At 46.0% G+C, this 20,237-nt stretch overlaps 1 protein-coding gene across 1 annotated transcript in view; it reads right to left on the bottom strand.

Moving 5' to 3' along the window:
* XPO4 (exportin 4) overlaps positions 1–15,944 on the bottom strand; it is a 69,717-nt gene extending 53,773 nt beyond the window's left edge. Inside the window, exon 1 of the mRNA XM_026035017.1 lies at positions 15,876–15,944. Within this exon, the coding sequence (XP_025890802.1) occupies positions 15,876–15,944 (69 nt within the window). The remainder of the gene's footprint in view (positions 1–15,875) is intronic.
* Between the last annotated feature and the right edge of the window lie 4,293 nt (positions 15,945–20,237).

The raw sequence follows: 20,237 nt of genomic DNA, 5'->3' as shown, positions 1-20,237 counted from the left end.
TCAAGAAGCTTCCTTTAGAAGACTTAAATCTCATGCAGGTTTACAGGAATCCCCTGTTTTCCCAGGGCTCCGTTAAGATCCTGGCCTGCACTACTTGTGCTCAAGGAGGAAGGAAGGGAAATGGGTCTTCTCTTTCCTTCTCTCTTGCTCCTGCAATCACAGCTGGTCATGGTCCCCATGTGAGGAAGAACCTCTTGACTGTGAGCCCTGGAAGAGGCTGCCCAGGGAGGCTGTGGAGTCTCCTTCTCTGGAGATCTTYCAAAGCCGCCTGGCTGCCACCCTGTGCCCCGTGCTCTGGGTGTCCCTGCAGGAGCAGGAGGTTGGGACTTGGATGATCTCTAGAGGTCCCTGCCAACCTCAGCCATTTTGATTTTGTGTGATGTTCTCCAGCAGTCGTCTTCAGCAAAAGTTACAAGGAAAGCGGTGCTCTTCAAAAGAGCAGCCACGTTAACCTTTTAGGAACAGTCTGCAAAGTCAAAAATAGAAAACTCCCATAATATGTCAGTCAGAAAGGAGGATCAGAAAAAAAAAAAAAAAAGAGAGAGAGAGAAAAACCTGGGCATCCAATGTTATCCATACTACCGTAAACACTGGATCGAATCTTTGGCAGGTATCATCTTCCTGGCATTATTTTGGAATCCAGAGTGGTCCAGGTAGCACTGACCAATTGAAAGGAAAAGCAGTTTATACCTCAGGTATAAATATATTTTTCTGGTGTAGCGCAAGCACGCTTTGATTTTCTTTCAAATAAATAAATAAATAAAATATCAATTGAAAAAAATAAATGTCATCTTTATAAGTATTAAAAAAAAAGAAAAGAAAGAAAAACCCACACCATCAGCCCTTTTCTAGACAACACTATTGCAGACKACAGCGGAGCTACAGTAATGAGACAGTCTTACTGTGGAGGGTTGGGACCTGTCAGTGTAAAAGCAACCCCAGGTCAGCTTTCATCTTCCTTGAGCTCCACAGTCTTAACTAACATCTCAATCAAAATGCTGCGCAGAGTTAGGTTGGGTACTTTACAAAGATCTAGACACCTCAGCTGGGCAATTGCCTTTTGTTTCAAATGATAAACCGGGCATCAGTGCCATGGGATTCAGCTTGAGACCCAAAAGCAGGACACCACCTCTGCAGGCATTAGTTCAGCAAATGCTCTTTCAAGCCCACCACTCTATGATTCTGTGATTAGGAGGAACTGTATCCAAGTATCCTGGATCCAAGAGGAACAGGACCCAAACAGGACTGCCCCACAGCAAACRCCAGGAGACAGAAACGGCCCCATCAGCCCCGCAGCATCGGCGAGTGACGGAGCTGCTGGATGGGGCCTCTGCCAACCACCCGCGACACCCGGTGTGTGTCCCATGGGCGCAGCTGGGACAGCGGCCCCCAGAGCCCATCCTCACCCTGCCACCAAAGGCACGAGCCCTCGTGGGGCTGCAGGCCTTCACCTGGCTCCCRCCCCGAGAGCAAATCTCCTCCCATAACTTAAAAAGGATGGAGGGAAGGCACAAATTGCTACCATGGATCAGGCTCCCACCGGTTCCTCCAAGATACTGTCCTTTCCTCAGACTGAGCAGCAGTAAATTCACTGGAATATGAAGCCAATAAAAATATCTATAATCGCACAGCCATAGAGAAATTTTCATAACCTCTGGCATATACTCCAAACATAAGGGTTTATTTTTCTTATAAACATTTATCCCGACTAACACAGTTAAGTGGGTATTTTCTTTGCTCATAATAGCTACCTACTTTCAGCAATCTTAGCATAACTCATCCACTGATCTGAAAAACACAAGAACCAGGAATCCAACAAATTAACAAGGGCGATGTGATCCTGAGGCCACGGGAAGGATTTTCATCAGAGCAGTGGGAGGATTTTAATTCCTTTCTCCATCTGTATTGCCTGCACCCTCCCTTTTGTTCTGCAAGGTGGCAAAGAGCAGTGCCTGACGCAGTAGCCCCATACAACTCATGGAAGGGTTGCCATGAAGGAGAATGTCAAGCAATGCAGGTAATGAAGATAACACAAGGGTTTTTGTGTGTCAGATGCATTTTTTAGCCAGGTTAAGGTCAAAAGCACCRTGCATTTGGCATTAATACAGTCAAGTAGTAACACTGCATCCACGTGTAAAGCTGTGTCCGCTTCTTCGTCCCCTTCCACCTACTGTGAAACACATTGAGGGGAGAAAAATAGAGAAGATAAAAARGAACAAGGTATCAAATCCATTCCTACCACCCATGTGAACCTATTCAGGAAGAGTTATGTTAGACAGATAAAATACCACCTTCTTGATGATATATTAGAAGTGATATCATTATTAAGTTTCTGTATGATCTCAGCTGTCAGAGTATCACCAGTCACTTGTGACATTCTCTAAAATCAACTATTGCTAACACTCAAGTGACAGTCTTGTTATTAAAATCAATAACCAAATGGTTTTTAAATTATGTTTTAGCTAACCTGTTYGCACTGGTATCTCAGAACTGCACTACATTTTTGCTAAAATAAATAAAAAGATCCATCCATGATAAAAGAAATTAAGAATGAGATGAACAGAACTAATTCCTTGCAAAGTTCATTCTCCTGGACACACAAATTTGGCCTTTTCACCAGTTTCTGGCARTACAGTGTGGAAGAGGGCTGACCTCGGTGTTTCTGAAGTTCCATGGAGGGCACTGGCAGGTGGACAACCCGAGGAGGAGCCAGGTGCTCCCTTCTCCTCCTGGTCAGCTGCTCCTCAGGAGAGGGCACAAGAGCGCACAAGGGCATTAAACTGGCACCCCTGGGACTGACATCCATGAAAAGCACCTCCTGCAAATGGCACAGCCTGAGCCCTGGCAGCATTATGGAAAGGCAAGCATGCCTACTGAGGTCTTCTCGGCTTAAAAATAATAAAGATCAAATTGCTTCTACCTGCTGCTGCTGCTAAAGCCAAGAAGAAATTGCCTTGCCAAAAGCAATGTTTGTATCTGTAAGGAAAGCACATTACAAACTTGACAGGAGTGGAAACAAAAATCAGAGATGCCTGTGGAAAGTGCAGCCTGGTAGAACTCCCCAAACTGAGAATCCCCAGGAGTGGAAGCAGGGGGTAACCTTGGCTATATGGTGCTCAAGGGGTCTAATGCAACTGTTTCCAAACGGTAGCCTATGGGTGTTACTGACTTGAAAAAAAAACAAACAAACTGGCATATTCTTCACCAGTGCGTGTACTGCAGTAAGGACAATAAACATATTATTTCATTCTTGCAATCACTTCTTACAGCAGCAATGTAACTAAACTACCATAAAGCAAAGAGTTCTAAGGGATGATGCACATTTCTATTAAGACGTTCAAGTTCCCCTAAAGAAAATAATCCTTTTCTTTAAAGACCCTTAAGAGAATCACTCCCCTGTACAGTTCTGTTCTACAGGGGAGTCAGATATAAAAGAATACGGGGGCTCCACGCTCAGCTCTGCAACACCAGGACAAGCCTACCTGGCTCAGCACCRGGCCCTGCGGTCGCACGATTCAACTTCCACAGAGCCCAGCCACAAGGCACAGTTTCCATCACAGTTTTATTGACAAACCCTTAAACGTTCAACACCTTTTTTCTTAGAGTAAAACATTGGAAAACTGTCATTTACCTTATTCAAATAGCTAACCAGGGATGAAAAACAGGGGTTGGACACAGATGGCAAGATATCTGGCAGCACTTCGCAGCTATTCACCCTGCGCTTCCAGCAGATGTTGACACCCGCAGAGCAGGAGCATCTAAGCTGCTCACAAAGCTAATTCTGCCCCATCCATCRGTGACCTGGGTTATACAAATATGTGAGCTGAGCCCTGCAGTGCCCGGGAGCTGCTTCACATCATGGGGATCAGATGTTCTCGGCCCAGGGGCTGTCTGGACAACCCACGTCGAGAGCGGCTTCGGCTGCCCCAGTCTGATGCGTCCTGCACAGGGGAGGCACAAGGCCCAGCCACCGTAATACACAACCTGCTCCATCCCAGAGAGGATCTGCACTTGAATTGTGCAGTAGTCATTCAAATCATGGAACTATTTTTCAAATTAAGAAGACACCTGAAGCTGTTTCTGAAAGTTGATAAGAAAGAGGCAATATATGGCTTCCAGTCAGGCCTGTAATCAAGACAAAATACGGGGATTTAAGACTGAATACAAAAACTGGTTGTCTTGTATGCATTTACTTTTTGAAATCAAACAAACACTTCTCCAAAAGTATCTTATGATCTGAATTATTTAAGTCCCAGAGTGCCCAGCGCTTTTCAGCATATATTTGGAAGCAATGTGTGACTGTCTGAGGAATTGCCTCCTACACAATCACTCATCGCATCCTGCCTTTTTGGAGAGGGACTCTTCTTYACATCAGATCCTGTTTTGTATTTCATTTGGGGACTGGAGTACTTGATTAAGTCTTTTGCAGATAAACTAAGAGATAGATCTGATCACAAACACTTCTTGTTTCTCAGTTTTGAGGAGGCCTTACCTAATAACGTACACTCTATGTATATATCCACATATATTTATATATATAGACACATACAATTAGGTAGAGATCCAAGATATGTCACCACCATCAATAACCAGAACATCTTCCGAGATACAACTTTCTCTCCAGGATGAGCAATATTGACTACTGAGGTTTTATTTCTCTGTTATCCTCGACACTGCTATCAGCAATACTGCAGCTGGGCAACACGCTGCACACATGCCCAGCTCAGGGCAAGGAGCCTGCAGAGCAAACTGCTGCACTGGCCACCCCAGCTTCGGAGCACTGAAACAGGTGGCCAGGAAACCCACTTCCACCTATGGCCACCAGCAATCTCGTCCCAGTGCTCACCTGTGATGCTCCCTTCTCTGCCTGTGTCGCTCGACAAGACAGCCCACAAACTGAGCTGAACTAAGGGGATACTGACACCACTGCTAGGTGACCTCCAGCAGAGCAGCCTCCATGCAGCCTGGGAAAAGCGCTCCAGGAAAACCAGGAAAAATGAACTCCCCCTCCATGGGAAGTTCTGTCAATCCCAAGAGTTTTCACTTCCAACTTGTGAGCACTGGACCAAACTCACAGTTTGCATAGGTCTGCATATAACCTGCTCTCTAACACTGCAGCTAGCAATTGGAATCAAACTCACATAGGAAGTCTCACAGTGGTGGTATTTGCTTGTCACAGGCCTCCCACACCCTTTGATCAACACCTTTCTTTTTCTTTTTTTCCCTAATGTTTTSTTTATAATCTTTACATCAAAAATGTTACACTTTTTTTTAAACTACGTAAACTTTTGTAGTCTTTCATTTCTCTAAATTTAAGAAGTGAAAAAATAACCTAGTGAGAGAGAGAAAAAAAAAAGCTTTAAAATATATAAGGTACTATATACTGTTCTACTACTACTACTGGTAGTAGTAGAAATTGGTAGTARCCATAGCAGTAGCCATTTCTTGGCTACTTTTTCCTCCATAATTGCAGCTACAACACTAGTTTAAACACATTGGTAACACTAATCTGGAAAGCATCTTATTTTATATATGAAGCTTCTGGTAATCAGGTCTTGAGTGAATGATCACATGAGGTTACAGTTCAGGTTCTCAACACAGGCTTAACACAAGCAGGAGAAGATGGTCTCAACCCCAACTTACGCTGCAGCCTCCACCACAAGACGAGTTATCCCCATGAAGGGTCCTGTAGGGTTAGACCAACTGACGAGCAGGATGTTGACAGGGAAGGAGAGACCCTGACGTATCCACAGCCTCTGAAGCCACCATCACAGCTGCATGGTGGGATCCGACTGGATCATCCAGTTGCATGGTGGGATCCAAGGAGATCATCTCTCTGCTGCTCATTTCTGAATCTGCACCACACATTAAACATGGCTTAACACAAAAGCGAGGACTGTCACAGGACTGTCACAGTGGACTGTAAGACAGTTTTAAACCAGAAAAAACCCTGGTGGCCTCTCTTCTGCTAGACACCTGATCACAACAAGGCTGGCGACAGCCCTACTAATCTCTTTATAAGCCTACAAGTTGAGATGCAGATGATACATAACCTACTCATTAGGTTCTCTGTACAAACATCACACATTCTCTCCTACCACAACAGAAACTCCAATCTTGGTTATGCCCACGTGAAAAAAAAGTCTCATGGAGTATTTTTAAATATTTCAGTATTTTTCCTGATGTCCAACTTCAAATGATGCCCGCTGCCATATACAGCTATAGCCACCCACCGCTGTATGGGCGACATGACTTTTACTCCTAAAAACTCAACTATATTCCCGTGGCACTAGCTGCKCTGTTGGATTGTGCAGCACATAGTTCCGGGCATCATTGCGAGGCGGCCCGAGGCCACCGCCAACGGCCGCAGACCTGTCCGCTCCCGCAGGCCAACGCTCCTGCCAAGCACAGGGMCGTGCAGAGCTGCAGCAGAGGGGCCCCTTCCGCACCACGCTAACGGAGATGGACAGAAACATGCAGCTGTTTAAGCTCCCCCTGCAAAAAAATCCGGTTTTAGCACTTCCTCCTCTACCAATCTCTCTACAATTTCAGCATCTCTATCTCTTTGCGGGACAGTTATTCTGAATGAGTTGATTAAAAGCAAGATTAAAAAAAAAGTAAACAAAAAAAAAGGAAGTTCTGAAAGGTTATCTAAATTTCACATTAAAAAGTCTCCATTAGTTTAGTGTATTTTCAAAATGGTCAGGCCTAAGCACACCACCCTTGTTTTCTGACATTGCAACTGCCATCACACTAATGGAACTTAAGAGTGGTCAATGGAAAAATACACACAAACTACAGTAATTGAATCATGCAAGTAAACAGAAATATAACTACAGCAGTATGAAAAMAAGTTTTAGCAAAAAGAACTGCACACAACAAGAGAAAGGGCCTGAGGAAGAAGTACATGCACACACCAAAGCCAGGTGATTGGATAAGGAAGCAAGGAGAAACTGGGAATCTTGAAAACATTTTGTAAAGTGAGTAACTTCCTGCACTCAAAAGTAGCAAAGTGGTGGACTTCAACTGAATAGCTCTTCAAAAAAAAAAAGTTCTTTTTCTTAACATGCTCTGCATTACTATATGTASAATTTTACATATATTAAAAGACAGAAGACCATTTAATTTTACTCTAATTTGTTCTGCTCTTCCAGATACAGCTTGGTCCCCATGTTACTGCGAGGCTGCTCTTAACTCCAGYTAAAGCAATCCCACTAAGCAGACACAGCATAGCTAAGTCTCCTTAATTCTCCCTGCAGAGGCATGGTAGGGTTTGGGGTCGTTTTTGCTGTTGTTGTTTTTGACAGGTAAGGAAAGTGCTACTCACATTTGCTTCAGCAGGAAAGCAGGAGTGTACTTATTCTGCAAACTGATTAGTTCCTCAATAACAACGAGGACTATTTTGCTACTATGAAGCACTCAAAAAAAAGTAGTCGCTGGAGAAGCCAAATAGTGGYAACCCAAGGCTAATATTTTTTGCAAAATAAATAGTAAAAGTCAGCAACTCCAGAAATGATAAAGCTGAGCTACATTTGAATGCTTATGACCTTAAATAAAAAAAGAACATAATCAGTGCCAAGGATATCCAAAGACCTGCTTGTGTTTTGGAAGATCACAGAATGACAGAATCATTAAGGTTGGMAGGGACCTCTAGAGATCAYCCAGTSCAACCCCCTGCTCCAGCAGGGACACCCAGAGCACGGGGCACAGGGTGGCAGCCAGGCRGCTTTGGAAGATCTCCAGAGAAGGAGACTCCACAGCCTCCCTGGGCAGCCTSTKCCAGGGCTCTGGCACCCTCACAGTCGAGATGCTCTTGATCTGTGAGAGTTTTAAGTAATGCTCTTCAGGCATTGCCTTAACAGGAACATGCTCAGCTGTAAGACATCTCAGCCCAAGTGTCCTGCAGCCACATATGTTGTCCAGACACGAGGCCCTATTCCTTCTGCAATAGCCATATGGATCCCATGGATCAGGTCTCCCATTTGRGATATCCTGTTACTACATGCATACATATGCATACATGCAAACACACATATATGTACACACATACATACACACAGGCTGCAGGGGAGCCCCRTGAAGCCTGCCAAGGACAGCAGTGTGTAAAACGTGCATTTCTGTGGCTGTTGCAGCACTGGAGCAAAGCAAGCATCGAGAGATGGTGACGACCTCGCGGACGACGACTGCTAGCTAGGTCAGATATCATCTGCCTATAACCTGCTCTCCAACACTACAGCTTGCACCTGGAATGCTGTTGGGCAGTAATAAAGGATGGTAAAACCCTAACTCCTTGTGTTAGTTGTCAGTCAGTTCTAGAGTTGATCTCTGTGCAAATCCACACCGAAGGTGCAAAGCCCCAGCAGTCCTGCAGCACCCGCCAACGCACCGAGCTCCACAGTACACCCAACTGCTGGATATTGAGAGTCTACGTTAACGAGSTTCCAACCTGCTGTGTGCTGTATCCCCCGTCCCTGCCCTCCTCTACCTCTTGTTGGGACTAAAATCCTGACCTTCGGGATGTCTGTTTGGGATTTCAGAATATTTTCAGAATATTTCAGAATATTTAAGGTTGGAAGGGACCTCTACAGATCATCTAGTCCAACCTTCCTGCTCAAGCAGGCACACCTAGAGGATGTAAAAGAGCCAAGTTGCCATTGCTTCCAAAGCAGGATAAAAAGTACTGGAACGTGGGTCACCCACTGTGGTAGCCACCTGCTTCACAAGGTGATTTAACATCTCTTGAAAAGTTATTTAAGAAACTATCTTAAAGGAAAAAAAAAAACAAAAAACAACAACAACAAAAAAATCAAACGTATCCATCCTGAGARCATTTACTAAATAAACTAAAAAGGAAAATACCTGCATCACACTTACAAGTTTAGGGCTGTAAATGCTCCCAGTGCTCTCAAGTCCAGCAAGCCATTTGAAATACCTCACTGAGGATGTCCCAGGCATCACTGTCACGTATCAAAAAACTCCCCCACAAACCACCTTTGTGCCCTTCATTGACTCCAGATCCACAAAAAGCTACATGAAGCACTCAAGAGACKCAGTGTATTTGCAACTCTGTCACAGCTATGGCTACACCACGTCACAGAGCTGCACATAATGTGGCTGGATTAATCACAGCAACATAAAGACTGAATTTCATAATTTCAGCATAAACTATAGACATCATTAGCCTCTCTTCATACAGTTTCCATAGGTCTAGAGATTCTGTAGTCAGTATGGACCATTAAATCAACTTACCTGATCTCTAACATAAGTAATAACATCCCATTTACTTGCTCCTATATTGAGCCAAATAACTTTCTCAAATATATTTACCACAAAGAAAGTCTTGATCAGGGRACAAAACAAATGGGCACCTGCTCCTTCCTAAGCAGTTTTAGCAGCCTAATTTGACTAAAGTTTTCTTGGGCACAAAAGGCACCAGCCTATGCCATCTCAGTCATAGCAGTAAAAGTGTACCCAGGCCACCATGCAACCTTACAGATTGATCAGGGTTAGAGGGGAAAAAAAGGGGGCACTTAAAATATATCCTCATCCCTGCTGTTTTACTTCCTATTCCCATAACTGCTCCGTACTCAACAAAATACTTTGGACAAACTTTAAGGGGATGAAAAGAAAAAAAAGAACTAAAGCCCCAGCTTGATGCTGCTGCTGAGACCTGGGCCTCCCCTCTGCACCTCCCAGCACTTCTGGCCTTTCACACCACTCAAACACCCACTCCAGTAGACACCAAACTTGCTTCAACTCTTCCCACTACCCAGGCAGCTGTAGACAGCAGGTCCACTCCCTTCCCTTCCAAAAGGGCCATGGAAACTTGGGAAGTGGCAAAGCACACGAGGAATATACTTTCCACTGGCAAAAGCAGAAAAAGGTATAATTAATGAAGTCCACAATGCAGCTACCCCTACATCAAGCCAGGACACCTAAGTATAAAGGCWTTCCTAGTTATACCTAATCTAAATGGACTTGTTAGTATCAAAAACATGGTCAGAAATTTAGGGAAAGGAGTATATTGCTTAGTTGCTTGTGAAAGCATCAGCAAGGGGACTTCCTCTATCCTTCCATATGGAAAGCTACTAATTAACTAATGAACGCAGATTAGCATAACAACTGCAAGACTGTTAAGAAACTGCCGAAGTGAAGACACAGTAGACACTGCCTGAAGAAGGATTATCCAGATGGAGTTACTAACAGAGCCAGTTCTAGGAGCAGACACACATTATTTTCATTAACAGCATCACAAAGTCTAGGATATGCTAATACAATAGTGACACGCCAAGTGTGTGTGAAATGTCACTCTGATTCACAAAGATGAATGTCCCCTCTGTGAAGCCATCAGGAACAATTCACAAGTGTGAAGAACATCATGTTGCCAGAATTGCCATTCACCAGATGCTGCATCCGCTCTCTGGAGGTTTCAGGATTTGCATCAATCCCTGTGATCCCATTCTCAGCTTCTCGCCCTCAGGACTGAACCCTTCATAGAATCACAGAATGGTTGTTGAGGTTGGAAGGGACCTCTAGAGATGATCCAGTGCAACCCCCTGCTCCAGCAGGGACACCCAGAGCACGGGGCACAGGGTGGCAGCCAGRYGGSTTTGGAAGATCTCCAGAGAAGGAGACTCCACAGTCTCCCTGGGCAGCCTTTTCCAGGGCTCTGGCACCCTCACAGGAAAGAAGTTCTTCCTCACATGCAGATGAAACTGCTTGGGTTTCAACTTGTACCCATTGCCCCTTGTCCTGTCACTGGCCATTGAGAAGAGTTTGGCCCCTTCCTCCCTACATTCTCCCCTCAGGTACTGTACTTACACATATTGATCAGATCTCCTCTCAAAATTCTCTTCTCCAGGCTAAACAGGCCCAGCTCACTTAAGTCTCTCCTTATACAATAGGAATTCCTCCAGTCCCTCAGTCGTTACTCTCTGCTGGACCCTCTCTAGAAGCTCCACATCCCTCTTGTGCTGGGGAGCCCAGAACTGCCCCCAAGCCTCCTCCGCATGTGCTCTGGGCACCACTGTCCTCAGCTACCAGCTGAAAGCTTCCTCGGGGCACCAAGCRCTGGAGAGGCCCATCCCAAGGCAGCATCTCAGCTCTGTGCCTGATAAAAGTTTCAGCCTTACCTGTTCCGGGGCAAAAGGAGAAAGAACTGGACCTACACAGTGATGGAGTSTAAGTTAGTTAGTGCCACTCTGTAAAGCTGTAACACAAAAGAACACTGTTCTGGTCAATCCACCTCAAATTGGATTCACAAATCTAAAAAAGTTACAGAAGATGGATAAGGTATCTCCCAAATGGCAGAAGGAAAAAAAAAAAAAAAAAAAAGGCTAGGTTAGGACCCATCAGCACAGCTAACAGATGTCTGGAGAGTGAGATATGATAGCTCTAAAAATCACAGAGGATGCAGTGCCAGAAATCCCCAAACAGCATTCGGAATTTCTCAGAATTCGAGAATGAGCAAATAAAAAGATCAAACACAAGGCTTCCATCAAAAAAAACAAAAAGTATTTTTTCAAGAACACCTGAAAAGTTCATTACTACAAGACATGTGTAATACAGAAATACACCAAAAAAAAAGGCATGTTAATGGAAGAAAAACTCATCAACAGTCATTAATCATGACCCTACCCCAAACTCTTGAAATTGCTAAGCTCAAATAAAGTTGTATGCTGGTGAAAGGATCACCACGTCACCCCATGTTTTAGACTCTAAATAGCTACCTGAAACCATTGCTGGAAACAGATCTCTCAGCTATGCAGACATTTGGTCTAACCCAGCTGTTACACACGCACAGATCCAGTTAGTTACACCTGGTAATAACCTGGAGGACTTAAGGAAGTCCTCTCAGCACAGAGAGGTCACTTGTCTGGATGATGTCCAGCAAGTAACCTACCAAAACACCATCACGGCCAGTCCATCCCTTCCTTTCACTTTACTATTACATAATCTTCCTAGTCTGAAAAACTGACCCCCAAAGAAGACAAATTTCAATGGCAAGTTGAGTTTCCTTACAAAGGAGCTTCATTACGGCCCTGTGTTCCAAGAAATGCAAGTTTTTAAAATACAACATAGGTAAATTTCCAGGGTACAGCAGTTTGTTCTGGAATTTTAGGAACACTAACGTGCTCCCTACACTCYTCTTTTACGAGTTCATTTCACCATTAGAAACAGAAGTTTGTTTGACCAGTGTCCAATGATATCCAATTCCTAACTAAGTGGGAAGCCCACCGACTCTCCACCTTTAACCTAAGTGTCCGTCAGAAGGCCAGGATGTGCTACAAACTAAGAAATGCATCCAAAAGACACTAATACGTGGAGGACAAGCTTCAACCCCTCCAATATCACCCCAAAAGCAGAACACAACAAGACCAGAACAYTTCCAAAGCTGTACAGAGGGGAAGTCTTCTGCAGCCTTCACTCAGGTGTTCCTGAGCTCAGTCTATCAATGCTAYGCAGAACCACCCGGTATGGAGCAGGGCAGGATGAAAATGGCCTCTGGACATCACTAACCCCAAAACAGAACTTCCTTCTAAGACAGATGAGGTTGCTCAGGCCWTGGTTCAGGCAAGTTTTGAGCATCTCCAAGGATGGGAGATTCTTCCAGTAGCTTCTGCTGCTTCCCATTCACCTGCTTCACTTATTCCCTTGTCTGATGGGTTCCCAGAAATCCATTCTCTTGTTTAACTCTTCCATCAGCTTCGCGATATTCACTCATTCAGCCTCCTATGAGGGTGAGCAACAAGCTGGAGCCTGAAACTTTGGTCTTGGGCTTCATGGAAATTTTTTCATCCAATAACATTCAATCTGCTTTAGTAAACTGCCAACAGCAACTGTACTGGACAGTTCTATGCCTATRTATATATATGCCTCTATTTATATATAATTATATGGAAATTATGCCTCTAACTTCCCCCTCTCACCTATGGTATGAGGTTTATGTTTCTCCCTTCACAAAACAGTCCCTGTTTTCTCTCATCCATGAGGACAGTTACTAAACAAGTGCTTAACTAATATCAATTRTATTCAGCATTAATTACCATCTAAGCTAAACAGAACATAACAGATAGGAACCGGTTACACTTGGGTAAGGGAGGCCTGGTCATTTGAAAATACAGATGCATTAAATTCAGATCACATAGATGCTGGTCTAGGGTCTTCCCAAAGCCAAAATCACAAGTTAAAGATATATAGCAACCTGTGGCACTCAAATACAGAAGTTCGGGTTTTAAATTACCTGAGATGTAAAGGTGATACGGGGACCCAATTCCAAATAAACACTGTTTAGCTTTGTTGGAAAGGAAATAACTATAAAAAGCACGTATTTTTTAGTACAGCAAATACTCTTAAACACACCAAAGACAAGTCACAGGACCAACATTTAMAGTCATATTTGGCAGCTAATGACTATGAAGCTTAATCTTTCCTAACAACTCTTCAGCTTAGGTCAATTTTTAAATCATTTTCCAAACCACGCCTTTCAAACGTAGGCCACCGAGAGCCTACTGAAAGGCACTGCTGGTAAGAAAGGGCAACCTTCSTTATACAGATACAAGGGCACCCCGGAGAGAGGACCAGCTAAAACCTCCRAGGCCCTCCCACGCTCAGGCCAGGATGTGTAAAGCCCATAAAGATCACCCGTTTGTGAGGTGAGAACAAGCTGGACATGCCTTGTATTCCTGATAAGCTTTCCGAAGGAAATCTCATCTAAGACACAGCAATAAACACAAATTATGAGAAGACTTTTTGAAGATCTGGTAAGATTGGGGTGATTCATACTTAACTCTCATGCGAAGTTAAACAGATTCATTTTCTACTTTTCTTAGCATGGCCAAACTCCTCTACTCCTTTAATCTCCCCTTCCTCTGCCACCCCAGGCTTGGGATTTCAGTTGAAATCAAGGCAGATGCCAAGTGGCGTCTCCCCCCAGCACGTCCCATCCTCACAGGCTTGTCCCACTTCTGATGCCCCTCTTGCAACAGAGACCGCAGAGATCGGCAGCATCTCCCTCGTCTGCTGTGCTGAAACCATCTGCTTCCCGGGATGCCTCCTTGCCACTCCTGGCCATCTACTGATGAGGACATTCCCATCTCTGCCTTTTCCTATTTCTCCAGGTCTCCCCCCAGGTGACAGCCTCTTTAAAGGTCTCTATGGGGTGCACCAGGTTCACCACCCTCTTCAGGTTTTTCCAGAAATACCTACCCAATCCCAAGTCCAGGCCTCCCAACTGCCACACTCAGCCCCATTCCCAGACCCACCTTTTAACGTGATTTTACCAAACACCTGAAGTAGTTGTCTGGCTACGCTAAATGACCATCAGCACTGCCCAGGTGCTGCATTAAACCTTAACCTGCACGTTCCCACTGTCCCTATCAAGTAAGACCAGTGGCAGAGAGCACAACCCTTCCAGTCCTGCAGCCCCACATCCCGTTTTTGCAGGGCAGCGCGGCTGGCTCTGGACTTCTCCTCTGTCACACCAGAGCCACAATGGTTCTTAAGAACAAGGAGCACAAAGCAACAACTCCAGGAAGTTTTCCCAGCACAGCCTTCTCCAAACAGAGCCCTCACAGGGAGCTTTGATGACTCCGTTTCCACACGGCTTCTCGGGAAGAGGGATGTAGTTCTGGTGAGTTCAGTTATGAGACTCTCAGGAGCAGCAGTGAAAACACAAGGAAAAGCAACCGATCGGTTTTCACACTGCTAGAGGCAAGAAGGAGAGGAGAAGCTGGAAACTGCAGCAAAAACCCTTAGAACCAAACGCTTGCAGACCCGAGAYAGGATTTTACCAGCAGCTGCAACAACTGATTTCCAGCAGCAGCACAAGCAGGGCCATGCAAACCCTGCCTCTTTTCTCTGTACAAACACTTCCATCTCCCTAAGCTCCGTGTGGCGGCCGCCTCTCTGCGCTACCAGGGGAGCGACACCAACACAGCACGGGCCACGCTGACACAGGCAGCCCAGGGCCTCCAGCACAGATGAAAACTACGGAGAGGCCACTCCAAACAGCGACARTTTGACACTAAAAGCTCCATAACCACTGGCTTTCTTCCCCACACACACTCAATGCCATAATAGCACACACATTTTCTTTACRCAGCCAAGAATGGCTGGTATTTAGAAATACTCCTTAGGAGAGATACTTAGATGCTATTAGCATGACTGATCCTGTGGTTAAATTTTGATGCACCGAACATAAACCTTAAAGCAACTCAAACCTTCAAGTCACATCACGATTGGCATCCTTCAGCTTTTCCCATGCGGCATAAAGGCTTGCTGTGGGATCACCCCACTTTGGTTAGGTTTGAGGGTTCTTTTGGAATCCCAGGCTGCGCTTTTCCAGCTCCGGCGGCGCGAGGGCTGCACGTGGGCTCAGGCTGCACGCGGGGCTCGGTGCCTGCTCCGGCAGCAGCCTCCCCGCTCGGTGCTGCTCACATTCCCATAACGCTGATGCTTCCCGAGTTTTCCTTCTCTCCGAGCCTGGTACCCCGGCACTGTGTGAGCAGGTCTCACCACTCACATTTAGGGCACCTGCAAAGGCTACATGTCCGCGCACCCATTTTCACCCGGGTGGCCCCAAGCCGCGCCCGGGCACACGAGACTTTCTGCTCTTAAGGAAGGGGTTTCCACGCGTTTCCAGGAGCGGCCTCCGCAGTGCCGCAGCCTCCGCAGGGCCGAGCAGGGCTCCCGGGAGGCGCCGCACGTGCCCCGCGGCCTCTGGCCCGGGGCTCCCCCGCGCAGCCCGCTCGGGGAACGGGCAAGGCGGGCGCGGAGGATGAGGCGGGAAGCCGGGACCCTGCGGGCCGGCACGAGCAGCGGGAAGAGGGTGAAGAAGGGGGCACCGCGCGCGGGGCTCGAGGGCCCCCGCTCACCATGAGCACTTTGGCCGCGTTCTCCAGCTGCGCGATCACCTCCGGGGCCCCCGCGGCCGCCGCCATCATGGTCTCTCTTCAATGACGCGCCATGCGCTGCATTCTGGGGCGAAGCGGCCGCGCAGCCAATGGCGGCGGCGCCGCCGCGGCCAGAGCGGCCGCCGCCGAGCGCGGCCACCGAGCGCGGTCCCCGCGGTGACGGCCGCCGTTGCCTCCCCTCCCCGCGCCATTTCGCGAACGTCCACCCCCCCCCCGCGCCGAGGACGTTCGCGAAATGGCGCGGGGGGGCACTCGCGAAATGGCGCGGGGCGGCGGGAGGAAGGGCTGCCCTTCGCCGCGTTCAAACGCAGGTGTGAAAAAGCCGACGCTGCCCCAAAAACGTCTTCGAGGGGCGCGTTTTTCCGCCCCGGTATCTCCGCCCCGGTATCTCCTTTGGACCCGGGAAACGCGCCTCGTGCTGCCGCTTGTGGCACTTGGGTTGAAGCAGCCTCAGAGCGTGGCTGCCTCAAGAGGTGCTGGAGGAAAGCCCAGTGGGAGATGGATGTGGGAGACTGTGGAAGGATCTCCAGTGGCAGATGGATGTGGGAGACGTGGAAGGATCTCCTGGGGGAGGTAGATACGGGAGTTTGTGGAAGCATCTTCCAGGGGTAGATGGATGTACGAGATTGTGGAAGGATCTCCCGGGGGGAGATAGATGCGGAAGAATGTGAAAGGATCTTCCAGTGGCAGGTAGATGCGGGAGACTGTTGAAGGATCTCCCAGAGGGAGATGTGGGAGACTGTGGAAGGATCTCCCAGGGGGGACACAGATGTGGGAGTTTGTGGAAGGATCTTCCAGGGGGAGATAGATGTGGGAGGTTGTGGAAGGATCACCCAATGGGAGATCAGTGTGGGAGAGGGGGAAGGATCTTCCAGAGGGAGAGGTAGATGTGGGAGACCGTGGAAGGATCTCCCAGTGGCAGATGGATGGTGCCACCACTTAGCAATTTTTCAACCCCTAGGACCACGAGACTGCACGTCCCCCATGATAGTGCCACATGATGCCACATCCTGCTCCATGGACCCTGCGACTCCAAAAGCAGCATGTAGTGCTTCCCTTTGGTGAAGTTCCCAACGCTGACATTAATTGGCTTCGCTTGCCAAAGTTATGCCAAGCTTGGAGCATATCAACTAAGTGGATAAGGGAGGGTCTTGGACGCTTGCAGCCTGTCCTCATAAACTCAGTATTGCCAGTGCTTTTGTGCAAGGGAATACAGTGGTCAGTGGMAGAAGGAGCGATCAAGGAATTTAGGCAATAAGAATAAAGATGAGTTGTTTGACACTTCTGAATGAGACTCAAATGTACTTCCAAGAAAGAGCTTGGGAGGAGGATGTGGCCAAGCTCAACACAATGCAAGTTCAGAGACAGTGACAAAGACATGTAAAATGTGGTCGTTTATCTAGCATGTAATTTAATTCATGCTGAAATGTTAAATGTTTTTCAGGGTAAAGTTCAACTTCATTATTGTAGCATTTGGGGGAAGATTAGCAAGGCCACCATGAAAGGCATAAGAAGGGTTGAACCAGCGGTCAGAGGTGAAGGAGTTCACAAGGAATGGACTGTGACAACACACTTAAGCCCTGAAATACATTTGTTGGATAAACAGTGGGATGTGCAAGGAGTCTTACTCTAAAGAATAGTAAAACAAAAGCTGAAAACTTAAAAATTTATATATAAAGAGGTCATATCAAGACAAATAAAGGACATCAGAAGAGGTATTTTAAGCAAGTCTATGTTTCATAAGGAGCTACTTCAGTTGAATCCTGTGCTGCTGCTTTCTCACCATACTTGAAGATCCTCCCTCTTCTGTGCACTTGTGTGTTTAGTAACACACCTGAGTAATTATGGGAGCAATAGAAATAGCATAGACTCAATCCAGTTGGAAAGGGTCGTAAGAGCTCTTTAGATTAACCTTCTGCTCAACACTGAATTCAGAGCAGGTTGCTCAGGGCTTTGTCCAGCTGGGTTTTGGAAACCTCCAGGGATGAAGTGTGAATAACTTCTTTGAGCATCTTGTAGGGATACCTGGTATTCATCGTGATCAGAAGCTTTTTTTCCTTAAACCAGAATCTTCTATTTTAATTTATGACCACTGCTTCTCATTCTGCTGCCCTGCACCTCAATAAAGAGTTTTGCTCCATCTCCTTGACAACTAAACCAAACTGAGGTGCCCAAATTAGCCACATTGCATTTGCCATATTGTTATGAAAAGAACATATTGCCTATATTTCCAGTGAAAGGACTGAGGTGAGTAACCTACTGCCATAAAAACGAACATGTTCAAGTAGTCATATTCTTTTCAGTCATATTACAATCCTATGTTCTTCTGGCTAGTCTTAGCAAAGCTGCTAATTCATTTATCTTGTCAGAGGGAATGCTGAAGCTATTTCTGCTGCTGGCTAGAAAACGATGCATCATGTTCTTCCTTAACACTTCCCTCTTTTGTGATGTTAATGCTTTTAAAATAGTTCAAAGCTGTTGGACTCAAGGCTAGAAAGAGTGATGTCAGTAATGGAGCCTCTGCTTCCTCTTTAGCTGCTCTTATCTGTCTTCTTCACAGCTGAAGGCATCCAACTGCTGCTACCTTATCCAATATTAAAGTGTTAATGAAAATGAGCCAACAATTTTTAGCCAAACAGTCATGAGTTATTTTTTTCTTGTTGATTAGATGGCCATGTAACACACATAATAAGTAGGAATGATTTGTGGTAGTGGGGAGCCTCTGAGAAAGCTAAGGAAATAGAAGTGGTGAAGCAGTAAGCTAGGGTAAGACAAGGAAATCAAACTCAGTAGGAAATGGATTGCCAGGATGAAGGAGCAGTGATAATTGCAAGGATGGGAGGCATAAATCTTTCATTGCTGGTTGGCTAGAATTATTTGAAACCGTTGTCTGCTATCAGGAAATTGCTTTGTTAGCACCTTCAAATACCTCGGCTTCATATCCGGTATCCATACAAATGGCCTAAGAGTTACATGTCCACATAAGTCACTGTTCCTCTTTTGAGCCAAAGCATCTGCCAAAATTATTGTAAACAGCCCTGGTAGGTACTATTTAGTGCTGCTCTGTACTTCCCATTACAAACTCATTTCTCAATTGACTTTGAAGTTTTGTGAAGTTCACAGTTTTGGAATATAGCTATCTGTGCAAAGTATCTTAGAATCATATAATCATAGAATCTTTATGGTTGGAAAAGACCTTCGAGATCATCAAGTCTAACCCTAAGCCCATCCCCACTATGCCTGTTAAACCATGTCCCTCAGTGCCTCATCTACACATTTCTTGAACACTGCCAAGGACGGTCACTCCACCACATCCTTAGGCAGCCCGTTCCACTGCTTTTGGACTCTTTGGATGGAAACACCTCTCTTTCCGTGTGTATTTTTTTCCTAATATCCAACCTGAACCTCTCCTGGCACAACTGGAGGCCATTTCCTCTTGTCCTATTTTCAGTAGTTATTCTGGAGAAGAGATCGACCCCCACCACGCCACAACCTCCTTTCAGATAGTTGTAGAGAGCAATAAGGTCTCTCCAGAGCCTCCTCTTCTCCACACTAAACAACCCCAGCTCCCTCACTGGCTCCTCATAAGGTCTGTGCTCCAGCCCCTGCACCAGCCTCCTTATCCTCTTTGGACCTGCTCCAGCACCTCAATGTCCTCCTTGTAGTGAGGGGCCCAAAACTGAACACAGGATTCAAGGTGCAGCCTCCCCAGGACCAAGTAAAGGGGGACGATCACTTCCCTGGTCCTGCTGGCTACACTGGTACCAGCCAGTGGACTTCTTGGCATGCTGCTGGCTCACGTCCAACCAGCTGTCTGTTACAAGCTTAAAGAGTATACGCATTTAAATTGAAATTTTAGACTCTTCTGAGAACAAGAGAAAAATGCAAGATCGAAGAGAAGCTTTTGTAGAAAGCCATTTATTTGGAAAATAGGTTTAAAGTTTGAGAAAGCAAATTTTTGATTGGAAAGCATCTCTTCTCATATCCGATAATGAGTCTGGCTAAATTTAAACTAATAAACTGAGTCACACATACTTGATTTAATAATGTCAATTATCAAATAAAGCCAATGTAGTCTGAAGATTTCTCCTCTCAACAATAATTCTTGTAAGTGTTCTCAGAGGACCTCAGAACAGTCTTCCCCCACAACTGTCACATGTGTTGGGAATGCACATCTTACCAAGAGAGCCCCCCAGCTCCTCACAGCTTTTGCCTATGGCTGGAACCTCCCCAGTCCCATCCACTTTGCCCTTACTACTGCTTCCTTTCAGAGCACAAAATAATCCTTGACTTCCCCATTCAACAATAAATGAGACACCTGTA

The sequence above is a fragment of the Nothoprocta perdicaria genome, unplaced genomic scaffold, assembly GCF_003342845.1.
Source record: "Nothoprocta perdicaria isolate Ctin4 unplaced genomic scaffold, notPer1 scaffold_155, whole genome shotgun sequence".
NCBI classification, from domain to species: Eukaryota; Metazoa; Chordata; class Aves; order Tinamiformes; family Tinamidae; genus Nothoprocta; species Nothoprocta perdicaria.
This window is presented reverse-complemented; position numbering and strand designations above follow the sequence as displayed.